At 37.4% G+C, this 21,213-nt stretch overlaps 2 protein-coding genes across 2 annotated transcripts in view; one reads left to right on the top strand and one right to left on the bottom strand.

Annotated features, from left to right (window-relative positions):
* The window catches only part of LOC139738140 (uncharacterized), a 47,743-nt gene that overhangs the window by 12,754 nt on the left and 13,776 nt on the right, over window positions 1-21,213 (top strand). Inside the window, exons 2-3 of the mRNA XM_071648801.1 lie at window positions 16,263-16,400; window positions 19,800-20,315. Coding sequence (XP_071504902.1) covers window positions 16,263-16,400; window positions 19,800-20,315 — 654 coding nt within the window. The remainder of the gene's footprint in view (window positions 1-16,262; window positions 16,401-19,799; window positions 20,316-21,213) is intronic.
* On the bottom strand, window positions 7,708-10,991 carry LOC139738137 (uncharacterized). Its single transcript, XM_071648797.1, has 2 exons — window positions 10,852-10,991; window positions 7,708-8,862 (listed from the first exon to the last, which is right to left on the bottom strand). The coding sequence occupies exons 1-2, from the start codon at window positions 10,897-10,899 to the stop codon at window positions 7,708-7,710; spliced, it is 1,203 nt and encodes a 400-aa protein (XP_071504898.1). The 5' UTR covers window positions 10,900-10,991.

The raw sequence follows: 21,213 nt of genomic DNA, 5'->3' as shown, positions 1-21,213 counted from the left end.
TATCTACACAATGTATGTACAGTGTGTAGCTCATTCTGTGTGTGAAAGTCTCCATGCAGACAAGGTTTTGGATCCACAATTATGAGCTGAAGAAACCCCCCCCCCCCTCTCTCTCCTGGAAATTTGATGGATGAAATGGTGTATCTCACTAGGTTAGTGAAGATGAAACACCTCACTTCTCCCCGCTATTTTACAGAATTTTTAAGATTTTGAATTTTAACACATACTCGTATGTCTCTATGGGGAAATATTTACCCGTGTGAGCCCTATAGAGTATGCATGTAATGCACGCAAGTCAATGGGAAGTATTCATCCTATACAAGGTCTGCTGGTTTATGTTGATCTATTCTGTCAAATCTCCTCCCGTCTACCCCCCTACCCCCCCCCTCTAACTCTGCTGAACTACACTTTGTTTTCTTATTATGTTCTTGTGGTACTAAATCTTTTGAATAGTACAAAGTAGTTGAATTCATGAATAATAAAGTAGTCATTATCACACAACTTTGAGTGATTGTGGTATTTTAATGTATTTCTTTGTTTTTGCTACCACTGAAACAGTTCAAATAAAGTTAATCTCTTTGATAAATCAAAGTCTTTTACAGTTACTTTGTAGACAATACGGTGATGATGATACCCCCTTATTCAAGGATATCTGCCTGTGTCTTTATATTCATCTTATGTAGAACTAATCAACACTGCAAGATTTCTAAATGAAAAAAAAAACAACAAAACAATGAGCATCATTTTCAAAAGTGTCCATTTGAGAAGCTTTGCAACCCTTCAATGTGCAATTTCTCATATGATGTAGGGGTAGATATCATCAGAAACACATTTATGATTTTAAAAAAATCAATTAAAAAATATGACCTCTGCTATACTGTAGGGCTCACACCTGTAAATAAAATGGAATGTCCCTGACCGCTTCACAAAATCGTACCAAAGATACTAAAATAAATGAAGAAAAAAATAGTTAAAGATAAGAAAAGCAGTTTGGCAAAAACTGAATTGCTGCAAATTTTGAGAGTGAATTCCTCTACAAACTGCATTTTAGTTGGAATATGAAAGCTTTTCTCATGGAATTTGAAGGGACTATATTTCATTGGGTGCATGTACAGAAAAATGCTGATTTTTTGAGTGAAAAGAACTTGTAGTCTCTGGCTTTGCGAACCCTTGGACAGAGTTTGAGCTGAAGAACTGCCCTGGGAAATTTGATGGATGAAAGGGGAAATCTCACTTATCAAGGTTAGTAAAGATGAAACACCTCATTTCTCTCCGCTATTTTACAGAAGTTTTTGAATTTTAACACACGTCTATGAACTATGGGGAAATATTTACCTGTGCGAGTCCTTCAGAGTATGCAGTAAATTGTTACATGTTGCCACTAGAGGGAGACATGCAGATTTTCATGATAGTGAGACTAGCTTCATGTTTTGCAGACAAATTGGCTGTAGGACTCACACGGGTAAATATTTCCCCATAGAGAGGTGTGTTAAAATTCAAAATTCAAAAAAATTCTCTAAAATAGCTAGGAGAAATGAGGTGTTTCATCTTCACTAACCTGAAAAAAAAAGTGAGGTATACCCTCTCTTCCATCAAATTTCCAAGGGGGGGGGGGGGGGGGGGGGGGGTCCCTCTACAAACTGCATTTGGTTGGAAGATGAAAGCGTTTCTCATGGAATTTAAAGGGACTATTTCATTGGGTGCATGTACAGAAAATAGGTGATTTTTTTAGTGAAAAGAACTTGTAGTCTGGCTTTGCAAACCCTTGGACAGAGTTTGAGCTGAAGAACCCCCCCCCCCCCCTGAAAATTTGATGGATGAAAGGGGAAATCTCATTTTAAGGTTAGTGAAGATGAAACACCTCATTTCTTCCCGCTATTTTACAGAATTTTTTGAATTTTGAATTTTAACACACGTCTCTATGGGGAGATATTGACCTGTGTGAGCCCTTCAGGGTATGCAGTAAATTGTTACATGTTGCCACTAGAGGGAGACATGCAGATTTTAATGATAGTGAGACTAGCTTTCATGTGTTGCAGACAAATTGGCTGTAGGGCTCACACGGGTAAAAAAATCTGTACAATAGGTGGCAGAAATGAGGTGTTTCATCTTCACTAACCTGAAAAAAGTGAGGTATTACTATACCCTCTCATCCATCAAATTTCCAAGGTGGGGGGGTTCTTCAGCTCAAATTCTGTCCAAGGGTTTGCAATGCCAGACTATTATTAAGTTCTTTTCACTCAAAAAATCATGTATTTTCTGTACATGCACCCAATCACATAGTCCCTTCAAATTCCATGAGAAAAGCTTGCATCTTCCAACCAAAGTGTGGTTTGTAGAGGAATTCATACTCAATATCCACAGCTATTCATTTTTAATCAATTTTTTCTTCATTTGTTTCAGTATCTTTGGTGCAATTTTGTGATGCGGTCAGGGACATTCCATTTTCACAGGTGTGAGCCCTATTCAGAGTATGCAGTAAATTCTTGTATGTTGCCACTAGAGGGAGACATGCAGATTTTCATGATACAGTACATGGAGTGAGAATAGCTGTTATGTTAATGCTTTAGACAAACTGGTAAAAAACTGGGTAAAGGACTGTACTTTCACACTTGGCATGATTAAAGGGGAAGGCTAGTAACTGATCAGTGGGAATCAGTGGAAATGCTTGGAGATGATTGTTCCAATCCTTATGGGATTCATTCAAGAGTTCATTGTATATCTATTGTTGTGTGAAAATGATTTGCTTCAGAATGGTCTCATATTCAAGTAATGTGCAGTTTAATGCTTCCAGGTTAGCGTCCCTGGTCAGTGACGGAGCATTAATCTGCACATTACTTGAATATGAGACCGTTCTGAAGCAAATCATTTTCACACAACAATAGATATACAATGAACTCTTGAATGAATCACATGAGGATTGGAACAATCATCTCCCAGCATTTCCACTGATTCCCACTGATCACTTACTAGCCTTCCCCTTTAAATATCACATTGCTTTAGCCAAAGATGGTATGCATTTCAGCTTCTTCTTGAAAACCCCATGTCAGATTTTCCAATTTATTCAAATGGGCACCATTTTCACATTTTCAGCTTCTCCTTGAAAACATATCTTCACTAAACTTGGCAGGTAAAATCCACAAACTGATTACCGGTAGATCCTAATTTGTTCAAGTGGGAACCACCACCCCCCCCCCCCCCCCTCATTATAAAGGAAATTTTACAAATCAATATTCTTTTTTATTACAGGAAGTGGTAGAGCTTAGTATTCGTACTAAAGTGCTTCATAGTTTCATGTGGTGAATCGGAGGGGGCTTCTTGAAAACCCCGTGATGGATTTTCACCAAACTTGTTAGGTACAAATTTATAGTATCCTTAGGGTGGAAAGATTTTTTAAAATCCAAATTGGACACCAGTTTTCATATTTTATCTCCTTTTTGTGGTCAAATTTTGGTAGATATTATTGTTTAAGTTTCATAGAACATACAAATGGCCACCATGCCTTCCTGAGGTCCCCCAAAGCTTCCTAAGTTTGCTACATGAATGTCTTTCTTGGGTCCTAGTCTGCAATAATATTGTGCTACTAACATACAAAATTCTCATAACATTAGAATTTTTGAAGTGGTTCTTCCTGGAGCAGCATACATGTGTGACTCACTATTAAAGACTTGAATGTTATGGAAATATTAAAAAAGGAAAATAATTTGTCATTTCATACACTACTTTTGTAGACTCAAGTCTAGCATAAACAAAAACAAAAGTCAGCTTGTTTTGGGGTGATACAGAAGTTGTTTTTGTTGTGGCTCACTTTGTTCCTTGAAAAGTGATAATGATTTGCAATAATTTGAAATTTAAACGTACAGCATCTTCAGTTTGTACACACATTGTATACGGTACTGTTCATTGTATAGTGGAAGCTCAGTACAACGAGATCCTTGGGACCAAGACAATTTGTTCTTTATATCAGATATTTTGTTATATCAGTAGTCAATAAATAATACAAAACAAAAATGAATCTGAAACCTGAAACCTGAAACCTGAAACTATTTGGACTGGAGAAATTACACGTACATGTAGTACAACATTGTATGTTACAGGTATTTTGTTATATCAGATCTCTACACCATGTATAGTGTATATCGAGTTTCCATTGTATACCATTAGATATTATCAAATGTTAGTTGACATTTTTTGTTTGTTTAAGTGTGTTTGTCTTTTGTTTTTCTTTTAATTTTGCTAATACAGGTAATGTATGATCCCACCAAAACTATTTTAAAAAAAGAAAAAAAAAAGAGGAAATCCCCATGTTCTTATAATGTACGGTAGTTACTCATAGTTTATTATTATAGCTCCATAGCGGTCAAAACATCAGGCTCATGTTACAGTTAGCCAAACTGGGTTTCTTTTTTTGCCTTTATTTGGAACACATGACAGTCACATAATTACAATTTGTCTGACCAAACTTGAAATTACAGTAAAGATACCATCTTGGCAAAAACAAAACAAAACAAAAAAAGCAAAAGAGGGAAGAAAAAATAGAGAAAACTCTTGCGTTCTGTTGCAAACAGAAAGAAAACAATGTGGCATATTTTTTCATCCGCAAGTTTGACAATTAAATAATTTGCACATTCCTATTATAACCGAAAGAAGCATTATACTATTTCAACATACTAATGTTTGTGTCAGTACACTTTAGCACACAAATTAAGTGCATACAGTATTTGCATACCTTTACTACATTGTATTTATAAATCAAATTCCTTTCCCAACTTTTTGTGCATGAATTACTGTCCATTTTAATATTAGTTATTTAAAAATGCAGAATAAAGTCTGAGTCTGAGATTATGACACCTGGAAACGAAGTTTGCCATGGAAAGGACTTGGATAGCAATATCAATACACTTTTGTTTTTAAAACCTTAAAACACAAGATGAAAGGTAGATTAAAATGCAAAAAATATAATTTTCACAAAAACCAGTCAACTCGTAATTTGTGAAATAACGTTGGGACTGTGTATACAGTACCATATTACACGCTGCACATTAGCATAACATGTACAAAGTGTACATACAATACATTATACATGTAGTACACTATCAAAAATGTACAGTTTTATATCACTGTGGAGCACTAGTGTGGGGCACACTTTTTACAGCGAAGCTAAAGTTGCTCTATCAAAATAGGCATGTCTTTCATGATGGAGTCTCTGTGTAATCACAATGTGCACATAAAGTATGTACAAGTGGAGTGTATCATAATAGCAGATCTATCAACTTTTGTTTTTAGATTCTGAGAATTCATTTATGTACAAATTTATGTCCCATCTCAGAATGCATTTCAGATTCTATTGGCACATACACGAGGGTACATGCACATTGTACACTATGGAGGATTATATAACCTCACCCTTTAAATTGTGACAAACATACATGTGACCGTGCATCACAAAACGAACAAAAAGTCGCACACACTGATTTTGCGTGGGGACTGAAAATAAATAAAATGGGTCAACCCAGTGATCATGACTTTTCATATTTTCTGAAAGAGCAAGTCTTCTTTTACATTATGCTAAAATATGGGGTCATAAAACGGGCGGGAAAGTGTGTTTGTTGGCAGTTTATATCGAACATTCTTGGTAGAATAGTGTGATTATGATGTGTCTTTAGAGTCCCTTTTTCATTTCTGAAAAACCTTGTACACACTCTTCACTTTCAACTCTAATAACTTTTGAAAGGATAAAGCTACTGCTTTGAAAGTTGGCATTAATTATGGACAGAATGTGTTAATGAGGCATGCTTAATTTCAGTTTAATCTAATATTCCCTTCATTGTTGTTACTCGGGTGGTTTTCTTCCTGTTTTTTGTCCCATTCATCGCACAGCCAGCATGGTTTGGTATAGATTATTAGCGCTTGAATAGACACTGTACTTCAGAGCCTCATATCTCAGTTGACACTTTTCCTGAGTGTGTGCCTTCTTTCCAATATTTAAATACAGTGTAGGTTGGGAGAGTCCATTTGATTTGAGTTATACATCATTTTAAAGCTTAAATTCTGCTCTTTCAGAATATGGTCTTAACTAAAAATTCATGTTGGCGACTTTTTGTTTGTTTTGTGGTGCAGGGTCACATATAATGTGACAGTGCATCACAAAATCAACAAAAAGTCGCATGCACTGATTTTGTGTTAGGACTGAAAATAGGTGACATGGGTCAACCCAGCCAATCTTGAGTTTTTCATACTTTCTGAAAGAGCAAGTCTTTTTTTACATTATACTAAATTTTGGGATCATAAAATGAAAATGAAATTGTGTTTTTAGCAGTTTTTTGGAACACTTTTTGGTAGAATAGTGTGATCAGGTCTTTCTCACGGAGTCCTCTTTTCATTTCCTAAAAACCCTGTCCATGCTCACTTTCAAATCCAATATACTTTTAGAATGGATGATGCTAAGGTACTACATGTACTTTGAAAGTTGGCATTGATCATCTGTGTACGTACAGAATGTGTGTATAAAGCATGCACAATTTCAGCTTAATCTGATAAACCCTTCATTGTTGTTGTTCCTGTGGTTAACATCCTGTTATTTGTTCCATTCATCACACAGCTACAAAATGTAGCATGGCTTGGTAAAGATTATTAATGGTAAGCGCTTTAGAATAGACACTGTACTTCTGAGCCCCTTTTCTCAGTTCCCATTTTCCAGAGTGTGTGCTTTCTTTCCAATATTAGGATAGCTACGTGTAGGTTAGGAGAGTCCATATGAGTTGAGTTATGCATCATTTTAAAGCCTAAAGTCTGCTCAAGATTTCAGAATCTGCTCTAACTACATGTAAAAATCCATGTCTGGCGACTTTTTGTTGGTTTTGTGATGATGCACGGTCACATATAAGGGCTTATATTGATGTTGAACTTGATCAAGTGCTTGTTTACAATGATGAGACACTGCTCACATTACCCAGAGAGGAAGAAATTTTTCATGAAGTTTCACAAAGTTGCTACAGCGCAGCATTTCCATCATATCCAAATGCTGGTTACAAGCACAATGATTTGGAGTTCTGTATCCTATTTTTCACTAAGATGATGTTGTACAGTAGGGCAAGAAAGAATATCGTAGAGAGCAAAACACTAAATATTTTACATGAATAGCCACTTGTCTGCTCGTATCGAACATCGAGTTGTTTTCTATAGCCACTTTCACATGACAGCCAAATTATGATTGCGAAGACGATTGCACACCCAACATTCAGGAAATTATTGACTTTACAAAACCATGGAGAAAAAAGTCTTCATATAAGCCATAATTACCAGGAAAAAAAAGCAAAAACAAAAACAATCTGCTAAAGAGATGTAGCCATGTGTGAGTGTTTGGCCAATAAAACCTAGACAGAACTGAAAGCATGGGCTTTGAATCCTTACTGCAATGCCCATACAATCAGTAACCCAGAAACCAGAAAGGTTTTCATGACTTTTGCTTATCACTGGAAGACAGTCGATACTAGGCTATGATTGCAATCATGATTTGGCCATCATGTGAAGTACACATTGTACCTTGACAAGATTAAACATCAAGAAAAGAGTCTTTGTTGTCAAAAGGTCATTAGCATTATACATCTTTGTTTTTGTTGTTGTGTTTTGATTTAAAAAAGTCTAAAAAAATCTATTCAGCAGTAGCTGTGCTCTGATTGAGTGACGTCTTTTGTATACCATCTTCTAATGTACATTTGGGTTAACCATGTCTGCAATATCATCTGAGTGAATGGCGAAGAATCCTGTGCGAAGAAGCTTCAGCTCCCGACCTATATCAAAGAGCATCCTGTTCTGAGTGTCCATGCCTTGCAAGTAGCGCCGCTCGAACTCTGTCATTCCGTCTGGAAGGTTCTCTGATACCAGCGGTATGCTCGTCTTCCGCGATTTCTTTGCACTCGGTGTTCCTGGATCTGCAGAAGCATAGGCGGGCCTCTTCCCGGAAGCGTCGGGAACGGCATGATACTCCAACCCCGAACTGTGTAATGTGAAGTTGCCGGCTGCGCTGGAGTTGTTCTGGAGGAAGCGAGCGGGCAGAGTCTGGTGAGAGAAAGGCGGGATAGGTGGGTGTTCTATAGGAGCCAGTGGGGGCATATTGGTTACATCCACAGGGCTGGATGCATTAGGTACAGACCTCAAGTCACTTTGAACCTGTGTTGGTGTTGATCTGGCTGGATCTTGCCTTCCCTGCTCAGATGATGTGGTGGGCCTGGTATGATACACGGCACTTGGCTTGTGGTCTTCAAACTCCACCAGGTTTGCAGCGTCCACTGTGACATGCGTAGGAACGAGACCAATACCACGTCGACCAAGTGACTTGTGCTTCTTTTTCCTTGGCACCGGTGGTGGAGTCGGAGACCGATGCTCTTCCAGGCTTCCATCCGATGCTGACACGCTCACCACAGAAACTATCTGAGGTGCTTCGCTGTCCAGGTCATCTGGTTCAAACTTCATTTCGACAATGTCAACTTCAGAGAGTTCTCCATCGTCGGCTTCGTAGTCACTCCTGGCTCTGCTGCTGATACCCTCAAAATACAGCATGTAGTACTCCTCGTAGAGCTTGAAGATTTTGTTTGATCCACGGAGCTTTGCCTTATCGCGATCAATGTTTGGATTCACTTTTAGAATGTCGCGGAAGTCCCTTCCCAAGTTCTTGACAAAGTTCTCCACTATTCTTGGCGTCGCCCCTATTTTTTCAGCCAGAATGATGTAGACCTCAACCAGCTTGGAGAAGGTTTTGTATTTCTCATGTTTTGTGATCAGTTCATTGAGAATGAATTCCATCCGTTTCTGGTTCCAGGGAAAGCGGGTTCCGGTGAATGCGTGGTCCATTTTGAGAATCTGAAGAAAAATGAGAAAGCAGGATGGACGGTTACTTTTGAAAACATGTAAAACTTATACTGCAAAGTGTTGTTATGGTAGCAAAGGCAGTACTGTAAAAGGGGAAATTTTCGCAGTGTTGAAATTTTTGCGCATTTCGCGCAACCAGAAAGTACACGTAGCGCGAAAATAAAAGCACGCAAATAATTTTTGCTTGTCATATGTTCCTGTGCATGATGTCTTGATTCTGCGGAATTAAAAACACGCGAAACTCTTCTTACCTGACCAAGCGCGAAAAATTAGTCGCGCAAAAATATCCACTTTTACAGTATCCAAGTATGTTTAGATGTTACATGTAGATGTGTGGGAATGTTCTAGAAAGAAAAAAAAAAGCCACAGCTAGATATGAGCCGACATTTTAATCCATTGATGTCATCTTATCAGATCAGTAGTCATTGTACAAGACCCTAAATTCAGTTGTATTTTCAAAACGAAAAAGAAATTACTATCATCTTGTATTAATTATTGGCTACTCTGTGACTTGCCAGAAGGAATTATGACATGAAAGCTGCTCACTACATTTGGAGTGATTGAGGCAATAACTAGCAATAAATTTACTCAACCGTCTATTAGAATAGATGCTCAGTAAACCTGATTTCTCACAATGTTCTCATGCAAGCGATTGTAAGAGAAGATATTGAACTTGCCACAAGCAAATCTCATAACATCTAGAATAAGGAATGTGAAATAGACAAAAAAAAAAATTCTGAATGAGCTATTGTCGTCAACTAGTGATTGCATTCCAGATTAACATCAACACCACACCACAAAGGAATCTGATTTCTTCGCGACTAGTATCACAATTTGTGAAGGGATGCAGTGCCTACTTAAATTCAGCACAATACATTGTACTTGTACAGTGTATGGCGCAGTTTACTAGTCATGCCTGCTGTCTTGCACTGAAAGGTTACTTGAATCAAGTTGTTAAATCCATCAAAGAATCACATTTAAAAGGGTGTATACAGTTTGGGTGAGGTGAGGATTTACAATGTAGCTTTTAATGTTTTGAGCTCGATATTCAGAAACCACTCTATGAGATGTCAAAGGGCATGCAATTTTAAAGGGGGTATCAAAAGTTTATTTGATGAAAAATGGTTTTGAAATGGCTGAGATATCCAAAAACAAGGTGAAACCAAGAGATCCTAATAAAAGGCGTGGCCTGTTGCCTGTTATTATTATCGGTTTTTTGTTGTTGATATCTCAGCCATTTGAAAACCAATTTTCACCATATAAACGTTGAATCCTTCTTGAAATTACACGGTCTTTCATATTTCATAATCGGTTTCTCATTATCTCACTTAGGAATGTTCAAAACATGAGTCCCCACCTCAACCAGTACTGTACAGTCCCTTTAACATAAGATCTACTTACAGGTACATATCATAGTCCTCAGAAGAGCTAAATAATTATCTTTCACTACGATTTGGAATTTGCTTGCAATATATCACAAGGGTCTCCCAAGAAATTTTAAAATCTTGCTGATGCAATTTGCCAGTATGTTTTGGAACATTTTGAGATTAAAAGTAAGTAACAGAAGTCAGTTCCCGACATGAATATTCTTTGATCAAGATCCATCCCAGTTCAGTAGTGTGAAGGTACTGCATAGAATGCCATGTGGTGATCCATCGTACCCTGCAGTACTGTATTTCCCCAACAAGTCGCATGCCACACCATCTCGAGCAGAAGATCGTTGGATGCATGTGCCATGGCCCAGCGATAGTCGATTAATTGCGATGGGATACATACATGTACTGGTACTATGTTCTATTTGTAAGATAAAACTGAGTGTTCGCACATTCTTTTGGCCAGTATTGCACATTCATCCTTTCCCTTGTGTTACAACAGCATCATTTCACATATTTCTTATTAAAGCATCTGTTTTAGAGCAAATATTGAATGACAGTTTCTTCACGGCAATAGAATGTTTTATAAACTGTAAAATATACTCACCTCCATAGTTGCCTGTGTGTGGTTATGTATGGTAATTGTTCCCCTCATGTGCAACTTGCTGTTCCCATAAACACTAATAAAGGAGGAAAGTGACCAGTTCAGCTACAATGTAGTGTACAGTGACCAGACATCCTCAGTGCACGACTGCAAAGGACAATATGGTGCTGTACAGAAACTGAGCGTTGAATACAGCCACTGGTACACTACACACACACACAGTGCATGGCTGCACGCCCGCTCTTTGTTCAATATGCTCATGAAGTTGAATATCCCCTGCATTGAAGCTACACAGAGCGAGCTCACACTGAGTGTGAAGACCTGCACCCTATTACTGTGTGTGTGTGTGTGTGTGTGTGTACTCATGTGTGCTCTGTGTGTGTGTGTCTCTCTCTCTCTCTCTCTCTCTCTCTCTCTCTATGTTGATCTGTGTGTGTTTGTGTCCGAACAGCACTGAATAGAGGAAAGGATACACACCTAAGCTGTGACCCTGGGTGCACTTGTACACACAACCCACGATACACACACTCCATTATATTCACATCCCAGCCTGGATGGGATTAGACACTGTGCACTCTCCCTTTCTTTCTTGCTCTCCCTATCCCTCTACCCCCACCCCCCCCCCCCCCCCCCCATCTCTCTCTCTCCCTCTCTCATGCATATCATACGAGGTATACATACATGTACTGGTATGCGTCTCACCTCACAGTTAGAATGCACTCGTTCGCTTCTCTGCAATTTAGGGAATACAGTCAAACTCGGATACCTCGACGTCGGATAAGCCGAATATCACTTACCTCGGGGGCAAAATGAAAGTCCCGATTGTTCCTATGGAGTTTCCGTGTATTAAAATTCGCGTAGCTCGAAAAAGATAACTCGAAGTTCGGTTACCTCGAAGGGAAATCTAATGTCCCGATCTTAATTAACTCATTGTTTTTCCCAGCATGTTGCTCGAATCGAAATTGCAAACATCACTCAGCATCTCCGATTAAGCGCGCGTGGACAGCGAAGACATGTTCAAATGTTTTCACACTCGATTGTAAATATTCTGAGACCGGAACAATCGCGCGCCCAAGAAGAAATACCCGATACACAGCTGACAAGGAAAATCCCCAACACCTACCAACACACGTACATGGTATGCACATAGCACCCGTGCCAATGGAGTGCTTTACGATAGCACTACGCGCTGCCTCATCATTTGCTTTTCTTTAACCACTGTGTTTTGATTTTTAATCGAGACCGTCATACCGTGCGCGTAGATTTCTCAACCGTCGGGGCGTACCTGCTTACGTTGACAGTTATATCTTTGCCATTAATCACGCTCCACTGTCAAAACATCAATCTCCCTCGTAGTGCCTTTTCTTAAACTATTTTTTTTTGCCTTTCACGAAGTTTACTTCCCCGAGAACGCAAGCACTGAAACTTTTTTTTCCAGCAATGCGATTATGAAAATCTGGAAGTATAGGCCGATCACAGTGAAGAATAGAATACACAGGGCTCCGCACTAAGTTTTATCGAGCCACCAATATCATTGATTTTTATTTTCTGGTGGTCGAAAGTAAAATCTGGTGACCAAAAAAAAAAATCAGGAAAAACATTAGAAAAACTAAATCGGTCCTACTAAATATAGACAAATTAATATTAAGCATTATTGAAGTGATACAGATGCCCATGTCTAAAACAAATTAATAGAAAATTCAATCATCTTACTCTGTGTTTAAACATTTGACAAATAGGTGTAGAGATTATTATAAAAGTTGATGCCCATATATTGAGGAGGTCAAAACTTGCGTTTGAAATGAGAAAATGGGAGGATTTGCTGACATTTGTTAGCATCCGACATTTGTTTTAGCATTGTAAAAAGCCGAAAGTTACCGTTATTCATTTTTAAATGTAAAAGCAAACAACCGACATTCATTTTAGAATCTTACGGAGCTGAATACTATCCTAATCCATTTCCAAACGTGAAAGCAAACATCCGCTATTTGTTTTAGCATCTAACTGAGCGGATTAATACCATTAATCATTTCCAAATGATAAAGCAACAATCTGTTATTTATTTTTGCATCGTACGGAGCAGAATATTACCGTTATTCATTTCAAACATCCGACATTTATTTCATTATCGAACGGAGCCGAATGTTACTGCTGTCCACTTCCGAAAGTGAAATGAATCATCTGACAATTATTTTATCATCGCACGGAGCCGAATGTTACTGTTTTTCATTTTTGAACGTCAAGGCAGACATCAGACATTTTGGACCATGAAAAGTATAGCTGAATGTTAGTGATATTTATTTCGAAATGTACCGTAGCAAATATCCAATATTTTTTTATCATCGTATGGGGCAGAATGTTACTGCTGTTCACTTCCAAATATGCCAAACGTAAAAGCAATCATTCGACATGTATTTTAGCATCTTCCGGAGCTGAATGCTATTGACATTTACTTTCGAACGTAAAAGCACACATCCGGCATTTATTTTATCAGCGTACGGAGTTGGATATTATTGTTATTCACTTCAGAACATCAAGCAAACATTCAACATTTATTTTAGCATCTTACGGAGCTAAATGTTATTGCAATTTAGTTTGGAGCGTAAAAGCAAACATCCAGCATTTATTTCATCATTGTCAGGAGTTGAATATTATTGTTACTCTTTTCCGAACGTCAAAGCAAACATCAAACATTAATTTTACCATTAAACGCAGCTGAATGTTACTGTTATTCATTTCGAAATTTAAAAGCAAACATCATACAGTTATTTTAGCATCATATGGACATGATGGAGCAGAATATTACTGCTATTTTCTTCCGAACATAAAAACGATCATCTGACATCTATTTTAGCATCTTCCGGAGCCGAATGCTATTGCTATTTACTTTCGAAAGTATAAGGAAACATCCGACATTTATTTAACCATAGTACGGAGTTGAATGTTATCGTTTTTCATTTCCGAACGTCATAGCAAAAATTCGACATTTATTTCAGCGTCTTCCGGAGCCGAATGTTATCCTTATTCATTTCCGAAAGCAAAACCAAATATCTAACATTAGTTTTAGCACCATACGGAGCTGAGTCTTATCGTTATTCATTTCCAAAAGTATGAGCAAACATTCGACATTTATTTTAGTATCATACCGAGTCGAATATTACCGTCATTCATTTCCACAATTAAACGCAAACCTCTGACCTTTATTTTAGCATCTTACGTAGCCGATTGTTACCGCTGTTCATTTTCAAAAGTAAAGGCAAACATCCGACTTTTTTTTTCTTTTTTTTTGGTGGCGCGATCGGGCCACCAAAATCTTTATTTCTGAAATTTTCATTTCATTTCCGATTTTCACTCAATTCATTCATATAAAAGTTGATTCAATTCAAATTGACAAGCATGCAAATAATCAATAGGCACTATAACAGACACCATGTTGAACATCGATAAACGTCGAACATCGATAAACATTGGATAAGTCGAAGAAAATTCGACGTACGCGTACCTCGAAATTCGCGTACGTCGAACCATTTTCTTCAGTCCCGACGAATTCGAGGTATCCGAGTTTGACTGTATCTATATTATTGAAATATTAGTGCTTTCTGGATCACAAAACAGCAACATTCACCACTCACCCCCTCTGGGCATCCATCAACAAGAGAGAATTTATGATGATGTTGAAAATGTGCCCTTATGAGTTAATCTTTAGCTGACTGGTTTGAGTAATTGGCTGCCATCTATAGTTTTCTCATTGGCCGGCTTCTTTTTTATTCTTGTTATGAGATGTATAGGCTTACATGTGCAAAGTTGTAGACCTGTAACTTAGATGGTTCTATTTTCAAGGCTACTCTAGATAACCCAATTCATGTAATATTGACCAAAAAAAAAAAAAAAAAAAGAAAGAAAGAAGAAGATAAAGAGCAGATTTGACCGATAGTTCTGTAGATTCATATGTACAGTAGTAGGCCGACTCAGACAAATTTTAGTATTCCCCCAATGTCCCAGTTTATATTTAGGGCCTATACAATGTAGATAGGAAGATTCTTCCAATATTCACTTCAAAGCCATTTCATTGCATTTGCGGATACACATTTTGTCTGTAATTATGCCTTTTATATTCATAAACGTAAACAAATTGTAACTTTGCGTATTCAGTATAGTCTGATTTGGCAATTTGTTTGTTTATTTTTTTTAACCTCATGAAAGCCCTTTGCAATCAGCTTTGTACTTTTTTGGTCAAAGTCAACTTGAAGTTAATGTAGAATCTAAAATACGATGTTTCATGTCTTGTATAGAATCTTGCTTTAAACCATAGTCTGCTTATAACCTGGAAGTGTTTTGAGTAAGGAGGAGTGGAATCTCTTCACAATGTGTGCAAATTTATGCATCTAGGTTCTGTAGCGTGACACAGTCATATAATATGCTTTGTATTCCACTGGCTTTGATATTCCATGCTCCAAGATGCTCTTCTATAGAGTTTGGATATCAATGACAAACAAAGATTTGGTCCTTAATTCTCACAAGTTTAAACCACATTTCAGAGGAAATGTTGAAATCCTTTACATGTTGTATAGAACTCTAGTACGATATGATACAGAGCAAACCCTTCCTGTTTTTCTTCTTGTTATTAATGCCCCCCCCCCCCCAAAAAAAAAAAAAAATAATGAAATGGTAGTATGTTGTATACTTTTGAATCAAAAGCTGACATCTAAGCATCTTTTGTCTAATGCATAAACTTCTTACTTTACATTGTAGTTGCATTTTACAGACTTCAAAAGTATCATTTTGCATATTTTTATTCACCTGTTGTGTTCTATGCACACAAATTGATTACTGTTGAAGATATTGAAAAGGGCAGTGAACTGCTGCTTGCTATGTTGTGATGTTGGCGTAATGTAAAAGTGCTTACTTTTTTGAAAGTGATTTATTCACACCAGCAACAGAGTGAATAAATCGAGTGATAGGGAGCATAGATGCAATGAATACACTTGTAGATTCTTCTTTCTTCTTTCATAACACCTCCCTATCATGACCAATCAGTGACAATTATTTGCTATATATTTGTATTTCTTACACTCTGTATTTAACATGGTGATAGACTTGTTAGGCAGTGGCATCATCACCCTATAATATACATAGTGAATTTGACTGGCATCACTGATTCCTGGAAAAAACATTTGAAACCCCAAAATTCCATGAATTACTCTTGGTTCCGCAGTAAAATTCTTTTTCGGTGCTTTCTTTTTTTGAATATTGATTGTTGTTTTTCATAAATGTAAAGTTGAGAATTAAGTACATTTTCCCTTTAAAACTGATGTTGAGTGTGATGTGAAACTTCCTTTAAGACCATGTGACTGCAAGCGACCAATCAGTAACAGTTCTTTGCCCTGCTTTTTTGAACTCCCTGTGCACTTCAGGATAAGACGCTGTATAAGGTGAGATGGAAAGGCTATGGGGTGGAGGACGACACTTGGGAACCAAAGGAGAACCTTCTTACCTGTGAGGACCTCATTGATGAGTATGTTGCTAAGGAGGAGAAAAAGAAGGCAACAAAGGTAACTATCACCACCCCCCCCATCCTTACCATCACTTTTCATCGGGTCTAGGGCAATTACCCCAGACCTTTCTCCTGACTCTAACCCTAATCTTAACCCTAACCCATACTACATGTATATGACCTTTGAAGCCTAATCTTAATTCTAACCTTATCACTAACCAGTATTTAGCCGGGATGGGGGGCAATTGCCCTGATACGCTTTTCATCATTGTCAGTATTGATGCTGATAATAGGTATAGTTGGTGTTTTAAAACAAATATTGATTTCTTCTGTAGTCTTTTATCAATAGTTATAATTCATGTGTTTTTTAGCTTTAGAAAGGCAACTTTACACTTTGTCATCACTATTATTATCAGTATCACTGTTGGTGATAAGCACAATCAGGGTATGCAATCATGACTTTCTCACGTTAAAAAATTGTAACTTCTAAAAGAATGCACCAACTGACTTAAAAATTCACATGCAGCATGCTAAGACATCAGTAACCACATGTGGTAAGACAATAGCTAATTTCTTCTCATTTACTGTTAATTATTAAAGATTAATTACCAAAAAGTCCCCCAAAACCCACGTAATGCGTCAAAAAAAGCGTTTTACAACTTACGTAAAATCAAGATTTGAGGTTCATATTTTAAGTCTACCCCTATGTGTTTGGTATCAAATTAATGGATTTTTTCCTGGCATTGCTTGCATGCAATAAAAAACAGTGGTTCTTTCAGCTGGAGAAAGTTATAAGGTCTGAAGTCCCATCCTGGTAGGAGTGTAATGCTGGCTTATTTTTGTGACATTGTGACCTTTTAACCCATGCTGTACAGCTATACATGGAGAAACAGCTTATTTTTCTGCTTTTCCTGAAAGTACTGAAGACACACTACAATAGGGTGCGCTGTTTGCCAATAAATGTTCAGCCAGTTTTGAGTTTTGAGCCATTTTCAAATGCTGAGGAAAATAAGTGCAGCCGTTTTTCAGTATTTTCAGTGAGGTATATCCTAATTTGACTACTTTAAAGAATCTTTTCCCCTTATTGAATATCCTTGTTTTTTTAACCATGAATTGTACATATGTAGAAATCTATTGTCTGAAAATTTTAGCAAATTTGAGCAATAGGAACTTATTTTTTTATATTTTTACAAATTGCTGAGCATAAAAAAGTGCGATACACGCCCATGTTATACTGCATGAAGGTCATATGATAAGTGTTCAGTGTTCATATTTCAATGCTTGTTCAATTTCTAAAGATATCATAAGCAAAAACATAGTATTTTGGCTTAATATGTCATTGTTTGAGTGTCACAGCTTGGATATCAACTCAAGTCATCATAAATCTCACATTCATTCTTCTATCTGTGTGTACAAATATGAGAATTGATCCAAACACTGTACGCACATTCAAGGTCAAACTGTACAGATAATTTTTTGATGAAAAATATCATATCTTCCAAAGTACCAGCCCTAATTTCATAAAAATTTGTAATAATGGCCACTATATGTCTGTTACCTATTCCTGAAAGTTTCGCCTCTTCACTCTTTGGCAAAAGTGAAATGTGATAAAATATGAGAAAGTGGTTTTATTTGAATTCAAAATAATGCCTACAAAATTGATCATCCATTTCGAGAAGTGAAAATATGAAATTTATTCATATTTTGTGATATGTCATGGCTATGTGCTGGTGGTGAATGAAAGGGATATTTATCAGGAATATCTAACAGCAATATCAGATGAAAAAAACATTCCCTTTTTTTTTAATGAATTTTTCCAATATATTAGTCATTTCAATGTAATTCGACACCCCTAATTTAAATGCTAATTTATGCACAGTTTAATGCAAAATTTTGACTCTTTCTTTACATGAAATGTAAATTTGAACACTCAGCTACAACAAACAACAAAAAAAGCATTTTCACCAAGTTTTTTTTTCATTTTTGCCCTGTTACACAATTGCATACCCTGATTGTGCTATTGACCTGTTGCTGGCATTACTTTTCTCACTTTCTCAATGTTATCAGCATATAGTCAATATAAACACACCGTAATATTAGCAGTAGTTGTTCCTATATTGACCATTTTTTTTACAACTTTATTCATCAATTTTGATTGAAACCATTAGAAAGTTGAATATGAAAGTCATCTCGTAAACTGCTGATTCAGAATCAGCTTCTGCCAGATGAAGCCAAATGTTTCACAATTTCATCAAATATGAAAATGTAATTCAAGGAACTGAAATGCTGAAAACACATACTCATTTTACTAATGACACATTGAGTATTCTCCCATGGAAATACTGTATATTGTGATTGTACTTGGATGAGTCATGTTTTCAGAGATCAACTGGCATTTCACTCTGTGGTCTGTTATTCTGGATAAATTCAAGAAGTATGTCCAGTGTTGTCATGAGTGACCAAAGTTTAGTAGCCAGGAAGTTCCTCTCGGTGGTTAGGGCAAGATACACAAAATCTCATAAAACATAGTTGTATAAGAATTTGTTTCTTTTTTTTTTCTGGTAACTACATTTTCTACAGGTGAAACTTGCATCAATAATGAACCATAAAATGACCCTCAATATAGATTTCCCCTTAATAATACTGCAGGGCATGAAGAGATACATGTACTTGTATGCTTTCATTAATTGGGCCCCTACAAAATACCTGTTTCAAGTGATGGCACCAACAACAAAAAAGAAAGAAAAAAAGGGAGACATGTACAATTCTGCATTATAGCACCATCTTCATGGCAAAGCAAGACTGAGTAAGAGTCTTTTTTTTTGTAACCGAAAATGCTGGTTGTTTGTTTTGTATGTGAAGTGTAGTTACTGGTTTATTACAAGTCTTCCCTCAGCCAACGAGGTTATTTTTCAGAGAAGCTGTGAAAACATAACAGTTGAAATAAATAAAACAAATCCAAGATACAGAAACAAAACAAAATCAGGTGAAAATATGGAAAGCTAGTACAAATATCAACAAAGAACATAACAAAACAAATTAAAGAATAATTATACTATATTAAAAAAGAAAATGATCAACATCATAACATTTTCTGAGAGCATCTAATTCAAAAAGTTGTTGCAGTTTCAGTTATTAACTATTCAGAGTTGTATGATTTCTTGTCATAGAATTCAGTGAGTTCCCTATGTTTACCTTGTTCAGCATACATGTACCTAGATGCGAATAATCTTTTCAGTGGTGTAGTATACATGGTCTTGTAAATTTGTGTTACAAATTTTTTGACATGCTAGTGGTCCACTAATGTTGAAGGAGAGAGGTTTGCATTCCCAGCACACTACCGGACCATATATAGCAAGTTTCATCTCCAATGTTAACACAGTTCTGTCATCGTCCTTGTTACTGGCATGCTCAAACACGTGCTAATGAATGCATCCTGTCCTCATTTAACGCACAGGGAGTCGCTAGGGCCCAGCGTCCTGAAAAGGAAAGCGTGGCACCCCCTAAGGAGAGACAGGCGCCGAAGCGTGCCATGGCGCAGCCCAAGAAGAAGAAGCGGAAGAAAAGGAGAAAGTACGAGGAGGAGATTCCCGCCGCCGAGGAGAAGAGGGACCGGAGAGTAAGCGCCAGCACCGACGAGGGTGAGGAAGATGATGACGATGACGATGATGAAGGTGATGACGACAGCGACGAGAAGGAGGAGATAGAGCAGGAAATGATGCCGAAGAAATACCAGAGGGGGAGGAGGAAAACTGTAGTCGAAGAAGAAGGCGATGATGAGGGGGAGGTCGCAGGTGACAGTGGGATCAAAGATGCAAAGAATGGAGAGGAGGGGGCGAAAGAAGAGCCGGCTGTCCCAGTGCCTGAGGATATCCTGGAGGTATCGCCCGAGGCGTTACTGAAGGAGCCATTCTGGGATCAACTGGAAAAGGGTCTGATCCCCATATCATTTGGCACAGATATGTACTCCAAGGTGAGTCTTGCAGTGTGGTGTGAAGACTTCCGGTCACACCATACTGTATATGCTGTTATTTTTGTGTACAGATATTATCCCGAATGAAGAGGTCATTTCGTGAGATGTTGTTTTTGCAAACTGATGCAGATACTAATGTTAATGCAATATTACCCTAGTGCATGGAGACATTTTCGGGTGTTGTTAAATCCAACTGTGATTCGTGAAATTCCGAAAATTAAACGCTCACGAAAATAACAGCTCATACAGTATTTGTGTGATGTTGGATGACTTTGACACATAGTGGTCTCGGCTCTATTGCTATTCAGTTGCTGGTACCCTATTACTGCAATCTATGTGTGACAGGACAATGCGAGTTGTAAGTGTGGCAGTGTGCTGTTCTACAGTACACTACATCCACATTTGTATGTCATCTGTGTTGTAAGTACACTACGAGTCATGATATTCAAAGTTCCAAAGTTATTAGGTAATACGCTAATGGCGTAAATCATACTGTGTGATTTCCATGTACTTCTTATTTTATGGCTGAACATAGGGATAATACATGTATAGATTAAGAGTTGTGTACAGTCTGTTGTATGTGTGTATCATGAGGTATTACCACATGAATTTCTTAGATTAAGTGTGGTTTAAAGCAGTTATGATTTTTTAAAAATGAGGGAAGCTGAAATGTTTCTCTAAAGTTTTGAAGTACATATCAAAAGAATATAGTGCATGCTGAGTGTATGTGTGTGTGTGTGTGAGTGTGTGGCATAGGCTTAAATGTCCATTACATTGTAGTTCTGCAACTTTCTCAGGTGCAACATGCTCTACAATTAATCCAGCAAACATACTGACGGAGCAAGAAACGTCCCCCAAGACTGTATCTATTCATTTGGAGAGTGCAGTGTTTTGATCT

This window comes from Diadema antillarum, unplaced genomic scaffold (assembly GCF_040938485.1).
Source record: "Diadema antillarum isolate AM-2024a unplaced genomic scaffold, OU_Dant_1.0 seq00000724_RagTag, whole genome shotgun sequence".
Classification (NCBI taxonomy): domain Eukaryota; kingdom Metazoa; phylum Echinodermata; class Echinoidea; order Diadematoida; family Diadematidae; genus Diadema; species Diadema antillarum.
This window is presented reverse-complemented; position numbering and strand designations above follow the sequence as displayed.

What these genes read in the sequence shown, in the direction of transcription:
- LOC139738137 (XM_071648797.1), bottom strand. Translation starts at nt 10,899, where the DNA reads ATGAGGGGAACAATTACCATACATAACCACACACAGGCAACTATGGAG. An exon ending in ACACACAGGCAACTATGGAG is followed by an intron (nt 8,863 to 10,851) that starts GTGAGTATATTT and finishes ATTTTTCTTCAG; the next exon opens with ATTCTCAAAATGGACCACGC.